We start from the raw sequence: 13,704 nt of genomic DNA on the forward strand, positions 1-13,704 counted from the left end.
TCGGCGCCTGCTGACGACGCCTCGGCGCCTCCTGTCTTCGTGGACGAGTCGGCGGTGCATCCCCGAAGGGAAAATCCCTGTCGCCCATGAAGCCCGCCCTTCTTCTCTTATCTGTCTCGGTCGACACATACGTACGCCAACTGTCGGAGTGGATGGCGCCGGTACCGTCTCCTTCGCCGGATCTCCGCGGTCCGGTTAGGCTCGCGCGCAGGGACTGGAGGGATGGGCACCCGGCGGCAGCTAAGCCGCCAGCCGCCAGGCAGTTGCACGCCGGACCAGGCCTCACACGGCATCCATTTGCCGTGCATTAGCCTCCCCAGCGTGACGGGGAGCGGCACCCTTTTGCTGGCGCTGCCGGAGGCCTCGAAGTCGTTCTTCTTTCCCATGGCGCTGCGGGCGGTGGTGGTGCGAGTGAAGGTGTGGGGGAAGGAGGAACGCGGCCGGTGGTCTTTTAAAGGCGGCCGCGCGCGGGATACGATGCCATTGAAGGCGGCGCAGAAGCCTCCCGTCGCTCGCCGCCCGCTGCAAGGCGGGCAGAATGTGCCCGTGCTATCAAGACGAAGACTGCGGCGTAGACGCGGAAGCGCTGACCGCCGAAGCGATGTCTCGATGTAGACTCGCTGCCAGGCAGGCCCATAGAGACACGAGTAGACACTTTACGCGTCCGTGCGTCTGTACGGACGATCTGATCACTTTGCGCGCGGCTTGGCAGACACATTGCGTCGCACCGGTGGAGGAGATGCCCTGAAGCCCTAGACAAGAACCGAACCCACACCTCGGCGAGACCCAACCACCTCAACGTCGACCCGTCGTCTCCACGGCTCCACCCCCTAAACCCAGCCAGCCCAAGCTGACCCGACCCCAGCCAGGGTTTTGTTCCCCAGTCCCAGTCCCCTCACAGCCCACTCCATGGCGGCCTCTCGAGCTCTCCTCTCCCGCACCCTCCTCCGCCTCAAGATCTCGTCTCCTCTCATCTCACCCCTCTCCTCCGCCCACGCCCATCTTCACGGAGGAGGCCCTTCGCCGCCGCCGCCGCGGCCCTTCGGCGATTGGCGGCGCGCGTTCCACGACGGGCGCCCGCGCGGGCCGCTGTGGCGGAGCAAGAAGCTGATCGGGAAGGAGGCCCTGTTCGCCATCCAGGGGATGAAGCGGTTCAAGGGGGACGAGGAGAAGCTCAAGGCCTTCGTCAAGCGGAGCGTGGCGCGGCTGCTCAAGGCGGACAAGCTCGCCGTGCTAGGCGAGCTCGAGCGCCAGGAGGAGGTCGAACTATCCGTCAAGGTGCGTAAGGAGGCATTTCTCTGCCCCCCTCTTTGATTTCAGCCACAAGCACGCCTTTGCTGATTAATTTCGTTTAGATATTAGGCGAATTAGAGGAACACTTATTGCCCTTAAATTGAACTTATCTTTTGTACTACTGAAATAGTAGTTACCTGCTTGAGTTGATGGATAGAGAGAGAAATGTGATGAATTTGTAATTGAGCCGTGTAGGCGGTACTATATTTGGACATCAGGTTGTTGAGACAAATTTTATTTAGTGGGTGGGGATACAGATTGCGTTTAGTGAATTTATATAAGTTTTAGGTTGAAATGCTCTATAAGAACTGATTTATGCTTTGAGGAATGTGTGCCCCACATTGTATTCCTTTTCTAAGGGCCAAGGCGGGATTAGTTTTGCTCCAAAATGTGGGGAATGAGCTTCTGTACGGGTGGATGATATTTGTGATTCCTCGAGATAAATGAAAAATTATACATCTTATTATGGTTCAAGAAGTGGAAAGAGGCTATTTTGGTCCATGATGAGACAATTGCTGTGTATTAACTCCCAAATAAACCTTGCTTCTGTTTTTACGGGAAAGGAAAACTTGGCGCCAGATAAATTTGTCAAATCTGTTAAACTCTCATATTGTTTGATCTGAATTTCTATCTGTTTTTTTGCGTGTTTGTCTGTTTGAATGTATGTGCCAGTTTGATTATGTAAGGTGGATCCAGTTTTGGACTATATGACGTTAAGTTAAGTCTACAAGTGACTAGTGTATATGTAATTGATATCTGCAGTATCTGAGTGATAAGCGTAATAGTGTGTGCACTGATTAAAGGACCAAAAACTAATATCAAGGCAGTTAGCTATGCAAACTCCAGAGAATATGTGATCATTTGATTGAAGAACATCGTTTGTGCTACTTGTCATATGGTTTTCTTAGAAAATGAGGTATACAGTGATGCACACAGCCATTTGTTGAAATAACTAAATTCTTAGTTTCGTACAAGCAGTCTCAGCCATGAACAAGCAATGGACTGCCCGACCAGATACAAGTCAAGCATAACATAGATTTTTTTATTAGGAAAACAGTGGGGAAGTTCCTCACTAAAATATTTTTTATATATAAGTAGGTCAAGTGACCAGAAGCAAAAAAGCAGAAAAAACCAAAAAAATATTTAATTCAAATTACATTTCCACTCATTGAAACGATCTACGTGTTTCTTCTTCATTCTGTGGGTAAGCAGAGACAGCTCACTGTAGTTGATATTGTTTGATCTGTATTTTCTCTCTCTTTGTTCGTGGTTGTCTGTTTGAATGCGTGTGCCAGTTTGATTATGCAAGGTGGATCCAGTTTTGGACTATAGGACGTTAAGTCCTTAAGTGACTAGTGTATATGTAATTGTTATCTGCACTATCTGAGTGATAAGTGTAATAGTGTGTGCACTGATTAAAAAACCATACAATAATATCATGACAGTTCATTAACTATGCGAACTCCAGAGAATTGTGTGATCACTGTATTTGATTGAAGATCATCGGTTGTGCTACAGTGGTGCACACAACCATTTGTTAAAATGAATAAGCTCTTAGTTTCATACAGAAGTGTCTCAGCCATAAACAAGCAATGGACTGCCCGACCAGATACAAGTCAAGCATCACATAGCCTATTACTGACATGCCATCCATACTGGCTGAACAAATGCCGAGCATCCATCTCCAAGTGGCTACAACACAGTGGCCGAAAAGTATCGCACCTTTACATGCTGTAGTCTGGACCAAATATGGATCCAATGTATTGCCAAACAAATAAACTTGCAAAATTTGGTAGCTATCTTTTTGTTAAAGAATTATCATTATGGCAATTCCAAATAGACCAACAAATAGCATACCTTCCCACTAGAATCAGTGCCTGCAGTGATGTATTTAACCCTGATAGCCATTTCCCAAACAAATTAGAAATATTAGGAGGGTTAAAAACCACAAAAAAGACCTGCCAAACCAACTGCGTAAACTGGCATGAGAAGAAAAAATGCTGAATCATTTTTTGCTCATCATAGAAACAACACTTCCTTCCTCCCTTCTATTTCCCCTTTGCCAAATAATTCTTTGGTTAGAATTATCCTCTGACATCAAGATTTTATTTAGGGGTATTTTAGTTTCCAAATATTCTTTTGTATGGAATTAGGAATATGTGTTTATCAAAGCTGCAAACATAGACTTTACCAAGATCAGTTTAGATGAGGTAGCTTCCAACGGAACACGTTTGCTCCTGGCGAAGAGTGATAACGGCAATCCAACCAAAAAGGTGATTCCAAGCCACATACACACTATTGCCATCTGAAAACTTACATTCAGTGGCACTATATCACCTCTGCAACTGTTGCATGACAAATGTTAATAATCAAATTTAAACAGAAAATTGTTGTCACGAGTCACGACACTGAAAATGAATGTAGATGCGTAATAGTGAATATGGTGAATTTTTATTCAACTTAACCTCATTCCTTCATATTCAGATTTGAAGATGATGTTTTCTCATGATTTCTGTTGATGTATTGAACACTTTCTGAACATTTGTCTTGCAGATGTTTAAGATCATGCAAAAGGAGGACTGGTATAAGCCAGATGTTTACATGTACAAGGATTTAATTATTGCTCTAGCCAAGTGTAAGAAGATGGATGAAGCAATGGAAATCTGGGGTAACATGAGAGATGAGAAACTGTTTCCTGACTCACAGACTTATGCTGAAGTCATAAGAGGATTTTTGAGATATGGTTCCCCATCAGATGCAATGAATATTTACGAGGACATGAAAAGGTCACCTGACCCACCAGAAGAATTGCCTTTCAGGGTATTACTGAAGGGTCTTTTACCTCACCCACTATTAAGGAACAGAGTGAAGCAAGATTTTGAAGAGCTGTTCCCAGAGAGGCATATCTATGATCCTCCAGAAGAAATATTTGGAATGCACTAAGGTTGAAATTTTATGTCCTCAAACCTGCTGAGCTTAAGACTTTATCAGATCAGCCAATTTCTCCAGTGATTATTGGATTACAAGTATCACGAGAATCCAGATATTTGATGCTTGGAGTGAAATTTGTCAGGTGATATACATAAAATTTATGAATGGTCATATTGCATAGAGAAACAAAAAGATCGTTCTGTTGGTCAGATTAGTTATATCGATGGTTACACAAATTCCATTGTCCAGGCAATCTCCTTAAATATCAGGTCATTGATTTACCTGAACAACTGCCACCGTGTGTCCATGTAATCCAGGTTATTGTGAGAAGCAGTAACATGCAATAGTGACCTTTTTTGGGTCCACTTCTATGATTAGGTTGTTAGAATAGTACACTGCTCACTTTTCATGATGTTTCCTTCCCTAACCACTTGAGAAATCTACTTTTGATGAATATGACCGCATCTTTATTTCTTGGTCATGAACTTCTGATTGCGGTCAGGTGTGCCCTGAATGACTAGAGGCTAACGAGCTTACAGAATAAAGTTAAGCTAATGGATTACAAGTTAGAACAGGCTAACACTGGGCTAAGCAGCATAGTTATGTTTCCTTTCTTGACGTAGTAGCTATGTGTTTCTACTTTGTGTGGCTCTTTAGAACTTACAGATTTCAACATTAAAGCTTTCTTTCTTTTGGCAGGTATTGTGTTGAGCAAATATGGGTCTATTAGATTATTACTAGTTTTTTGCAGTTATACTATCTGCATGCTCTACTAGTTATGCGTTGCCACCACTGACTAATTATTATTATTTGTATTCTTTCTATTACTTGAGAAGCTCACCGGCTATTTCTCACAATTCGAAGTTGTGTTAGCGCTGAACAAATTTGTACTTGCCTCGCCCCAAGGCTGTTTTATAGCCGTTTTGGTGAAAAGAACCTGAGAGTCAAGTGAATCAAAACTTTGAAATGTTCACATGTTTCTGACAAATAATAAATAATTTATCTTATATTAAAGCAGACACTTACTCTATGGATGCTACTATTGGGCATATTATGCATCTTAATGAATTTTATGCTCAATGTTTGTCTTTTCCTGGCGTTCATCTGTACGGAGTAGTTTTGACTTTCTGTCTGTGACCATCGGCAGTATCATTCCCGTCTTATGACCCGTAGTGAGAAAGATTCTTACTGATTTTCAAACAGCCAGTAGTAACATTTCACCTGATAGGCTGACACCGAGCCAGCCCTCTCGAGATAGGTCAATTTCCCTATTGACGATGAAACCATCACATCGGTAATATAAACCGTACTTGCAGTGGCAACTGGCAAGGCCAAGTTGATCACATAATACACAGAAGTACAGTGAGTGCATCCACTTGTGTCAAATCAATTTTTTGGTGAAACCCCCTATTTTTCCACATGTCTCTGACAAATACTAGTAACTTGTTTTTGTTATAATGCCTCTATGGTTGCTTAAAGTTTTCAGCATATTATGTCTGGTGAAATTTTATGCTCAAAACTAGCCTCTTCTCGTTTTTCTTGTGTGATCATCGCCAGTAACGTTACTGTTTTAAGATCTCAGTGTGCCGCGAGGAAGATTCTTACCGATCTGCAAACAGCTACCACATTTCAGTTGATACTGAACCAGCTCTCTCGAGATACATCGGAGTTCCCTACCGTTGACATTGAAGCTATACCACATTGATAATTTAACCGGACATGCCAGTGGCAACTGGTAAGCCCAAGTTGATCACATGACACGGCCGTACATTCAGTGTACATCCACCTGTGTCAAATCTAACTTATGTTTCAGCAGTTTACCCCCACTGGCAAAGCCCAAGTAGATCACATGACACGGCATTATAGTGAGAGTACATCTACCTGTGTCAGTTTAACTTGTACTTCTGCAAAGCCCCACTGGCAAGCTCAAGTTGATCAAATGACACGGCACAGTGAGGGGGCATCCACCTTGGTCAAATTTAACTGGTACTTGTGCAATTCACCAGGTAATCTCTTCTAAGATTTACCAAAATAGCAGTTGGTCTAAGACAAGCCAAGATCTGTTTGTAATGTACTATGTAGATCTTAACAGGTGCCCTCCTCTGCCCTAGAATAGGCCATTTTTGTCGCCATGATGTGTCATTGGTTTCTTGGTAGAGAGAATCTGAGCCTGTAGCGCTTACGCTAGATCAAAACATGTGGAAACCCTGTTTTTCGATACATATGAAAACACATGTTTTGTTACTCTATGGATACTTAAGTTTTCAGCATATTATGCCTCTTGACGATTTTTTCTGCTCAAAGTTCGCCTCTTCTCTGTCTTCTGTGATCTTCGTCAGTAATATTACCGCTTGATGATCCTAATTGTATTGCGAGGAAGATTCTTACCAATCTGCGAAGATCTATTACCTCCGTTCCGTACAACATTGCATCTGATCACTGAACCAGCCCTCGAGAAGATACGTGGAGTTCCTTACCGTTGACATTGCAGCATCCACATCACCACATGGACAGACGGCCAGTGGCTACTGGCAAGCCCAAGTTGATCACACGATTTACAGCGGCAACGTCTTATTCTGTAACTGATATTTCTGCACCAACCTCTTCTCAGAGTACCAAAATAAGAACAGTTAGTCTAAGACAAACCAAGAAGATCTGCTTCTACTGGAGATCTTAACAGACGCCGTCGCCTGCCCTATCGCCATTTTTGTACGTGATAAGCAGGTTAATCATGCCCGAGAAAGATCATTGGCATTGAACCGAATGGCAGCTCACTCTTGCTGTCCGGTTCCGAAAATAATCAGAAGATTTCTTCAGTTTTGGTTGCACGAGGGGTCTGGCTGTCCGCGAGCTGGTCGGTCCAAAGCGTGGTGAAGCGAAGGTTCATGTGTGCCTTAACAATTGTTTCGGCGTACCATTTGACTTCGCCACGCATACGTGTTGTTCTGATCGATCTTCACGGCTAAATCCTGCTGCCTTAGGTCCCATGATTCTGTACAGGAACCAGAAGGGGGGCACGTACTTGCTTCTTAGATTCTTGCTTGAATCTAGCCAACGGACATCGGGAATACCCGAACCTGCATAACATGCGTGGTTCAGTGTCTAGACATTCAGATAATGTCCGGGTATTTGTCAGTTTGTTTGTTTCTTTCAAGAGGACCTGGTAACATCTAACAGCACCGAATTACAAGTTCTTGCATGTTTCACATATTCAGAACATTGGTTTACATGCTAATATTGGGTGAATGATTCTTTTTTCTAAGTTCTTGGTGAGCAAGTTATCTGGCGGTAACTGTTCGAGAGGATATACTGAAGATTAGTAGGCCAGAGGAGGAGGAAAGTGATTTTTGCTTGTTTTGACTTGCGTTCTTCAGACACAGCAGAGTCAGAAGTTGGGAACTCAGAAGCTTCTACCTCCTATCCTATGTCCCCCACATCGAGCGAAGTGGCATCACTTGAGACCAGATGAGACGACGAATTCAACAGCTAGGGTGTCCATTGTTCGGCTTCTGCATGACACGAACGAAGAGCTATTCTGAAAGACGTAGTATTAAAAGGAGTGCTTGTCTGAGCTCTGTCCGGTGATTCCTCTGCACATGCGGTGGCATGTTGCGAGCATCTGAATTCTGAACTGATCACATGGTTAGAGGTTAACCAGACATCATGATGATCACTGCGGGACACGGAGCATCAATGTGGCAATTTTGCTACCTGAAAATCAATAATTGGTGTTTCTATCATGGTTAATGCTATGTTTAAAACTTTTAAATAATAAAGCACTCTTTATCGGAAAAAAATCATGATTAATGCTGCACTTTTGGGCAATTTGTTTTTTTTTTTCGATAGACTTTTGGGCAATTTGTTTGCAGAATAGGCTTACCGGATGACGTGGTGAGCAACCGCGTATCACGATTTTGTAGAAAAACAACCAACCCTGATGCTTCTCCAAATCTAGTCCATAAGTCAAGTCCGTATCCAGCTGCGGGCTGCGGCCTCCCCGCCTCCCATCGGCGGCATGCCGGCGGTGGTGGCTGGTGGAGGCGGACAGCGCCTTTTCCTCCGCCTCTCGCCGGTGAGGGGCGATGATTTTGGGCTTCTCCCGTGGTACGAGGACGCCCGGGGCAGCAGCCCTGGGTTCGACGGTGGAGGTGACCCTCTTCTTCACCGGAGAGGAGCGGCCTGCGGTTGGTGGTGGTGGATCTATTGATCTATCACCGCGTTCCGGCGGCGAGATGGAGGAGCTTGGAAGCCGGCGATGGTGTCGGTGATGGTGTCGCCGGTGGAGGGTTGGAGTGGCTAGTCCAGGGTGGTCGCCGACGTGGGGGTCCGAGCTGAATAAAGGCGACAGTCCTAGGGCCTCTCTTGCGTGAAGAGGAGGACCTACCGGAGGCCTGGACTCGTGATCTGGCCGGAGTGTTGAGTTCCGGAAGGCTCCGCCGGCGAATGTAACAGTGGAGTTTACTGGATCGGTAGTATTCGGTCGTGCATACCCATGCTTTTATTCCGACCGATTGGTTCTGGAGGGAACGTCGTGAAGCTCTTTTTCTGTGTTGACATCAAGTGACTATGGATCCATGATGAAAGTCGGAAGAAGAGAATTTCATGAAGGCCGAAGGGGAGGACTAGCTAAGGGAGGTTCAAATCTCCGCGCTGTTAAGGGACTTGCTTGGTGTTCCGGGCTTCACAGCAGCGGTATGAAAGTGGGGGCGACAACACATGTGAAGTTCAGAGTCCTACCTTTCAGGGTAAAAACCCAAGGTTTGGCCTTAACTGGTTGTGCCTGATAATGACCTTGTTGGAGGCATTGTTTTAAGAGCGAGAACTATCTTCAGGGTGAAAACCTAAGATCTTTGATCGGGCGACGACGGTGTTAGAGCACTGTTCCCTTCTTGGAGGCGTCGTTTTTGGAGAGTCTGGATTTCAGATGTTGTCTTGGCGGTGGATGTATTGCTGTTGTTAGGCCCGAGATACTGTAGCAGGACTTTTGTTTCTTAGTTTCCTTTTCATTTTTTTTGACTGTGTGAATCCGTAGTGCAATTAGGGTGGTGCGTTGTTGCAGAGGCTGAGTGTAATTGGTATCTTTTGATATTAATATATTCCTTTTATCGAAAAAAAGTCAAGTCCGTATGTTCAGTCCGTAGGCCTAGGTTTACAGTTCCATCATATATGTTCTCTTGTCAAGAAACTCTTCATGTTTCTCAATAATCCCTCCCTCGTAACGAGAAAACCCAAGCTGTATTTGTAATGGCAAACACTCCCGTTATTCATTTGTTGTAGCCAAGGTTCTAAATAGCTAGCAACAATATATAAATTTTTGTGTGCCCTGGTCTCGGTCTCTAAGCGACGGTCTAATATTCAACTATAGTCGCGACATTGACTATATCTTCAAATAATTTTACTATTTTCCGTACTTGTGCAAGCACATTTTGCCAAAAGAAATAAAGAAATACTAAACTTAGGGCATGTTTAATTCAAAGGACTGGCAAAAGAATTTTGTAGGATTCTTAACCATAAGATTTTTTTTTCTATAGAGGTCATTTGATCCAAAGGATTAAACCTTCCAAGATTCAGTGGATGAGTTTCCTATACTACAATATCATATGATTTCTGAAAATCGGCTAGACCTTTTGGAAATTTTCTCATGTGTCTATGATAATTATGACATACACTCAATCTTTGTAGTAATTTCCTACATTTATTTATGTGGTGAAATCAAACGACTTCTGCAATTAATTCCTGCATGTTTTATTCATGTATGATTTCACATGCCATAAATACCGCTCCTTTTTTTTTTCTATTCATGTGCTTTTAAAATTCTTTGAATCAAACAAGTCCTTAAAGTTCAACTTCCATAAAAGTCCTAGATATATATCTATTACAAGTTTAAACTATAAAAAAAAATCTTCTCAGAGAAGGGGAAATATCCTTGCATCTGCATTAACCGATGGTTACAACCTTTTTATTACAAAATTAATTATCAAGACCCTTTTTGTTTCATAAGCACTCATAAATCCATACATTTTGGTCAATAAGCACACATTACTTGTACTTAGATTACAATCAATTGTATTGGCATATGATATACGACAGTATTTCCTTTTACTCAATAATAATAGTAGCAGTAGTAATAATAATAATATGATTTTATAGTAGAGCCTTCATATAACTAGCACAACTTACAAAACCTTGGATCATGTGGAAACTGACGCAAAAAAACGCAAATTAACCTCGGTTGCCGTGTTCAGGATTTCTCCTTTTTTTTTGGCATGGTAATACAATTCTCATTGATAAATAAAAGACGAGATACAAAGTACGTATACACCGATCTTACAGATCTGGAAAGATAGGATAAACCTATGTGACAAACCAACGCCTATCCATCTTCTTCGGCACCACCGTAGCAGCCACCAAGGAAAAAATGGACAAATCACCTCTTCACCTGAGCTCGACGCAGCTCCATTGCAGATCATCAGCTTTTCGGACCTCCAATGTAGTTTGCCATAGGACAAACCATTGCCATTGAAAGAATCAGACTAGGGCAGCATGTCCCTGGACACGCCAACGAACTTCAGCACTGGCACCCAAGCACGACGATGTCGGAGTAGGGAACCAGAACCATCAGCCTTCAACCACGAACCCACCACAAGGTGCACCATCTTCCAACTGTCACCAGTACAGACCACCGTCTGCACGTACACCTGGACAAATCCTCTCTGCTCCACCTTGGCGCAGGAGACAACGCCGCAACAACAGGGACAGAGCAGGAGGAAAAACCATCTGATGGAGTCATCGTCGTCGCCTCACCGACACCATCCATGAACCCTAAAGCCACCGATCTGAAAGATCGGCAAGCACACAGTGCCACCAACTCTGATACGCCGCCATGAAGGACAGCGCCGGTGTGGGATAAGAGTTGAGGCAGATTTATTTGCCCGGGCGCCGCTCCCACCACCCCAACAACGCGCCATGCCAGAAAACTCCTAGCCCTAAGTACCATGCGAAAAACGAGGTCCCCCTCCCTCCTACCGCCGGAGCGGCAAGCGGAAGGAGAGGGGCCCAGCACAGACAGTTTCTAAGATGATTACGTATATTGCATCTTCTATTTTATTTTTTGTTACAATTGGATTTGGGAAGTTTTATGCATCTTTAATTATGTAGAGACCGGATCTAATGCTTAAACCTTTTAAATAATATAAAGCGTCATTTATTAAAAAAACACGGACATTCTAAAAGAGAGATAATCAAGAGGAAACCCTAGAAGCTAGAGAGAAACACATCCGTAGTGTTTTCACCTGCATTATAGGAGGGGAGTGACTAATTGCTTTGTAAGGGTAATTTTAGAATTTGACATCGGGCACTTGCTCGGGTGGTTAGCCACGCGGATGCCCACCCAGGTTCGACTCCATTGATCCAATTTTGGGTGCCTCACCTTCTACCTAGCTACTGTAATGAAATGACGTGGGGTTCCTTCCCCGCTGGATTAGAAGAGTAATTTTGGATTTCAACAGTTTCTTCTCAGTTTTTACACCATATATCAAGCAGTACAGCTCATCAAGCAGATATAGCTTTGTTCCTTCATAGTGAGTTCTTTGTTGGATTTCTTGTTCGGTGCATGTCTTGATGGAACCTTGTATAATGAATTTAATCTAGAGGAAGATAAACACATTTGTTGTTTCGCTACCTACTCCACTCTTCTTCGGTATATTGCGACAGTTTCATTGGTGGGAAGTGACCTAGTGATACATCTATATTAGTTGCAGCTAATGTGGATCGAAGAGAGTAGTAATTTTAGATTTCTTTGAATTCTTTGGAGGTTTTATCTGCCCATGAGTTATTTGTCAGGTTTCCTTTACCATACGCTAGCACAAATCACGATGTAATCTAATGGTCTATGTTCGATCCTCAGTCAACCGAGGATTAGCAAAACATTATTTAATTGTACCGGTTTGATACATGAATGAAATTGTCCACTGTCAAGAAACTTATTTTTTTTCTTTGGTTCACCTTTGCATCCAATCAAGAAATACCATGAGCCGACATTTTCCCCTTTCCGATGTTACACCAATTGTATTACGGAGTATTATTTATCTGCCATCTCCAGGTCTGCAACCTGGGGTTTCAAGTTTTCAACTTCACCTTCCAAGAACCTGCCCCCAAATCCACAAGCTCCATGTCAACATACTGCTGGACACAAGGTCCTCCCTGGACACAGTTGTAAGCTGACTTCTGACTTTGCTAGGCGATGAAGCTTCTGTTTCGAACAGCTGAGAGATTCCCAGCCTGCAGGTGTCAGTTGCTCGCGGCCTCACGAACGCATCCACCTATGCAATGACCCAATGATTCCTAGAAAGCCAGCACCCTTCAATCAGTTTTTTGTACAGCCACCAGCTTACAAATCAAGTCCCCAACAAATCAAGATCCATAAAGAGTGGGTGCACGCATGCACGGGCCCAGTTCCCCAATTTTTATTTTAGATCACATCGAGCAAACTGAAGCGAGCTCCAACAGCACACAGTCAGGCCGTCTCCTATATATAAGAGCCCCCTCCGCTGGCTATCATCATCAACACCATCGCAAGTCCATCTCTGAAAGCTATAGCTAGGCTCCTTCGCAGCTAGCTCCAGTTTCCTCCCATCTCCTACACATACATCACCCACTTTCTCCATCTCTCCAAAGATGGCCCGGTTACTCCTCCTCTGCCTGGTGTCTAGCCATCTAGCGGTTACAGCCGTCATGGCGCGGCAGTTCCCCGTCGACAGCGGCGCAAGGGCCATCACAGCAGACGCTCCTTCTGCTGCGGCTGGATATCGGCTGCATGTCCATTCACTTCTGGAGTCCTTCGCCGGATCGCCACTGGGCTCGGCGCACCACGCGCCGCACAGGCACAACCCCTTCGACAGCCACTTCGCCGGGGGCAAGATCATACTGGGAGGCCTCGCGGCGGCGATCATCACTTCCGTGTTCTGCTACATCCGCATCACCAGGGCAAAGAAGATCACCGAGCCAAAAACTTGAATCTTTATGCCTCACCTTGGATATTTTTTTTTCTTTATTTGTAGTGAGGACATGTGAAGAAAAATAACAAGTGTAGCCGTCCACATAGGTTTGTTACAACATGTGCAAAGAACAGCTAATTTCTTCTGGTGGCTTAGGTGAATCTTCTCGTTTCTTGGAGGGCCAAGTGTGCTATGCATGTATGTCTGGCTGAAATCCTTCTCACTCTCAGTCTAATTAATTGTGCCTGAAATGAATCATAGAGTTTTTGCGCTGAGTGCATGAATGATGCAACGTTGGGTTCATATTATAGGACGGTTAAGATGCACTTTTTGAGGACCTAGAGTGGGACGGTGATGGCTTGCCGTCCTAGAACCTAAAAGATATGTAGCTTGTGATCTAGAAGTTAATGCAGGCACGTGATCTAGCTTCTCCTTTGAAATTAACTATGTATTAGAAAGCCCTAAATTCCCTCCAAATCTGGTT

General features: G+C 44.2%; 2 protein-coding genes across 2 annotated transcripts; both read left to right on the forward strand.

Annotated features, from left to right (window-relative positions):
• The first annotated feature begins 807 nt into the window (after window positions 1-807).
• On the forward strand, window positions 808-4,680 carry LOC127333164 (protein THYLAKOID ASSEMBLY 8-like, chloroplastic). The gene is made up of 2 exons (XM_051359496.2): window positions 808-1,278; window positions 3,847-4,680. Exons 1-2 carry the CDS (start codon window positions 910-912, stop codon window positions 4,234-4,236), a joined length of 759 nt encoding a protein of 252 aa, XP_051215456.1. The 5' UTR covers window positions 808-909; the 3' UTR covers window positions 4,237-4,680.
• An 8,065-nt stretch (window positions 4,681-12,745) lies between these two features.
• On the forward strand, window positions 12,746-13,487 carry LOC127330107 (uncharacterized). The gene has a single exon (XM_051356443.2). The coding sequence runs from the start codon at window positions 12,901-12,903 to the stop codon at window positions 13,237-13,239; it is 339 nt and encodes a 112-aa protein (XP_051212403.1). The 5' UTR covers window positions 12,746-12,900; the 3' UTR covers window positions 13,240-13,487.
• The last annotated feature ends 217 nt before the right edge of the window (window positions 13,488-13,704 follow it).

Source organism: Lolium perenne, chromosome 2 (genome assembly GCF_019359855.2).
Source record: "Lolium perenne isolate Kyuss_39 chromosome 2, Kyuss_2.0, whole genome shotgun sequence".
NCBI lineage: Eukaryota > Viridiplantae > Streptophyta > Magnoliopsida > Poales > Poaceae > Lolium > Lolium perenne.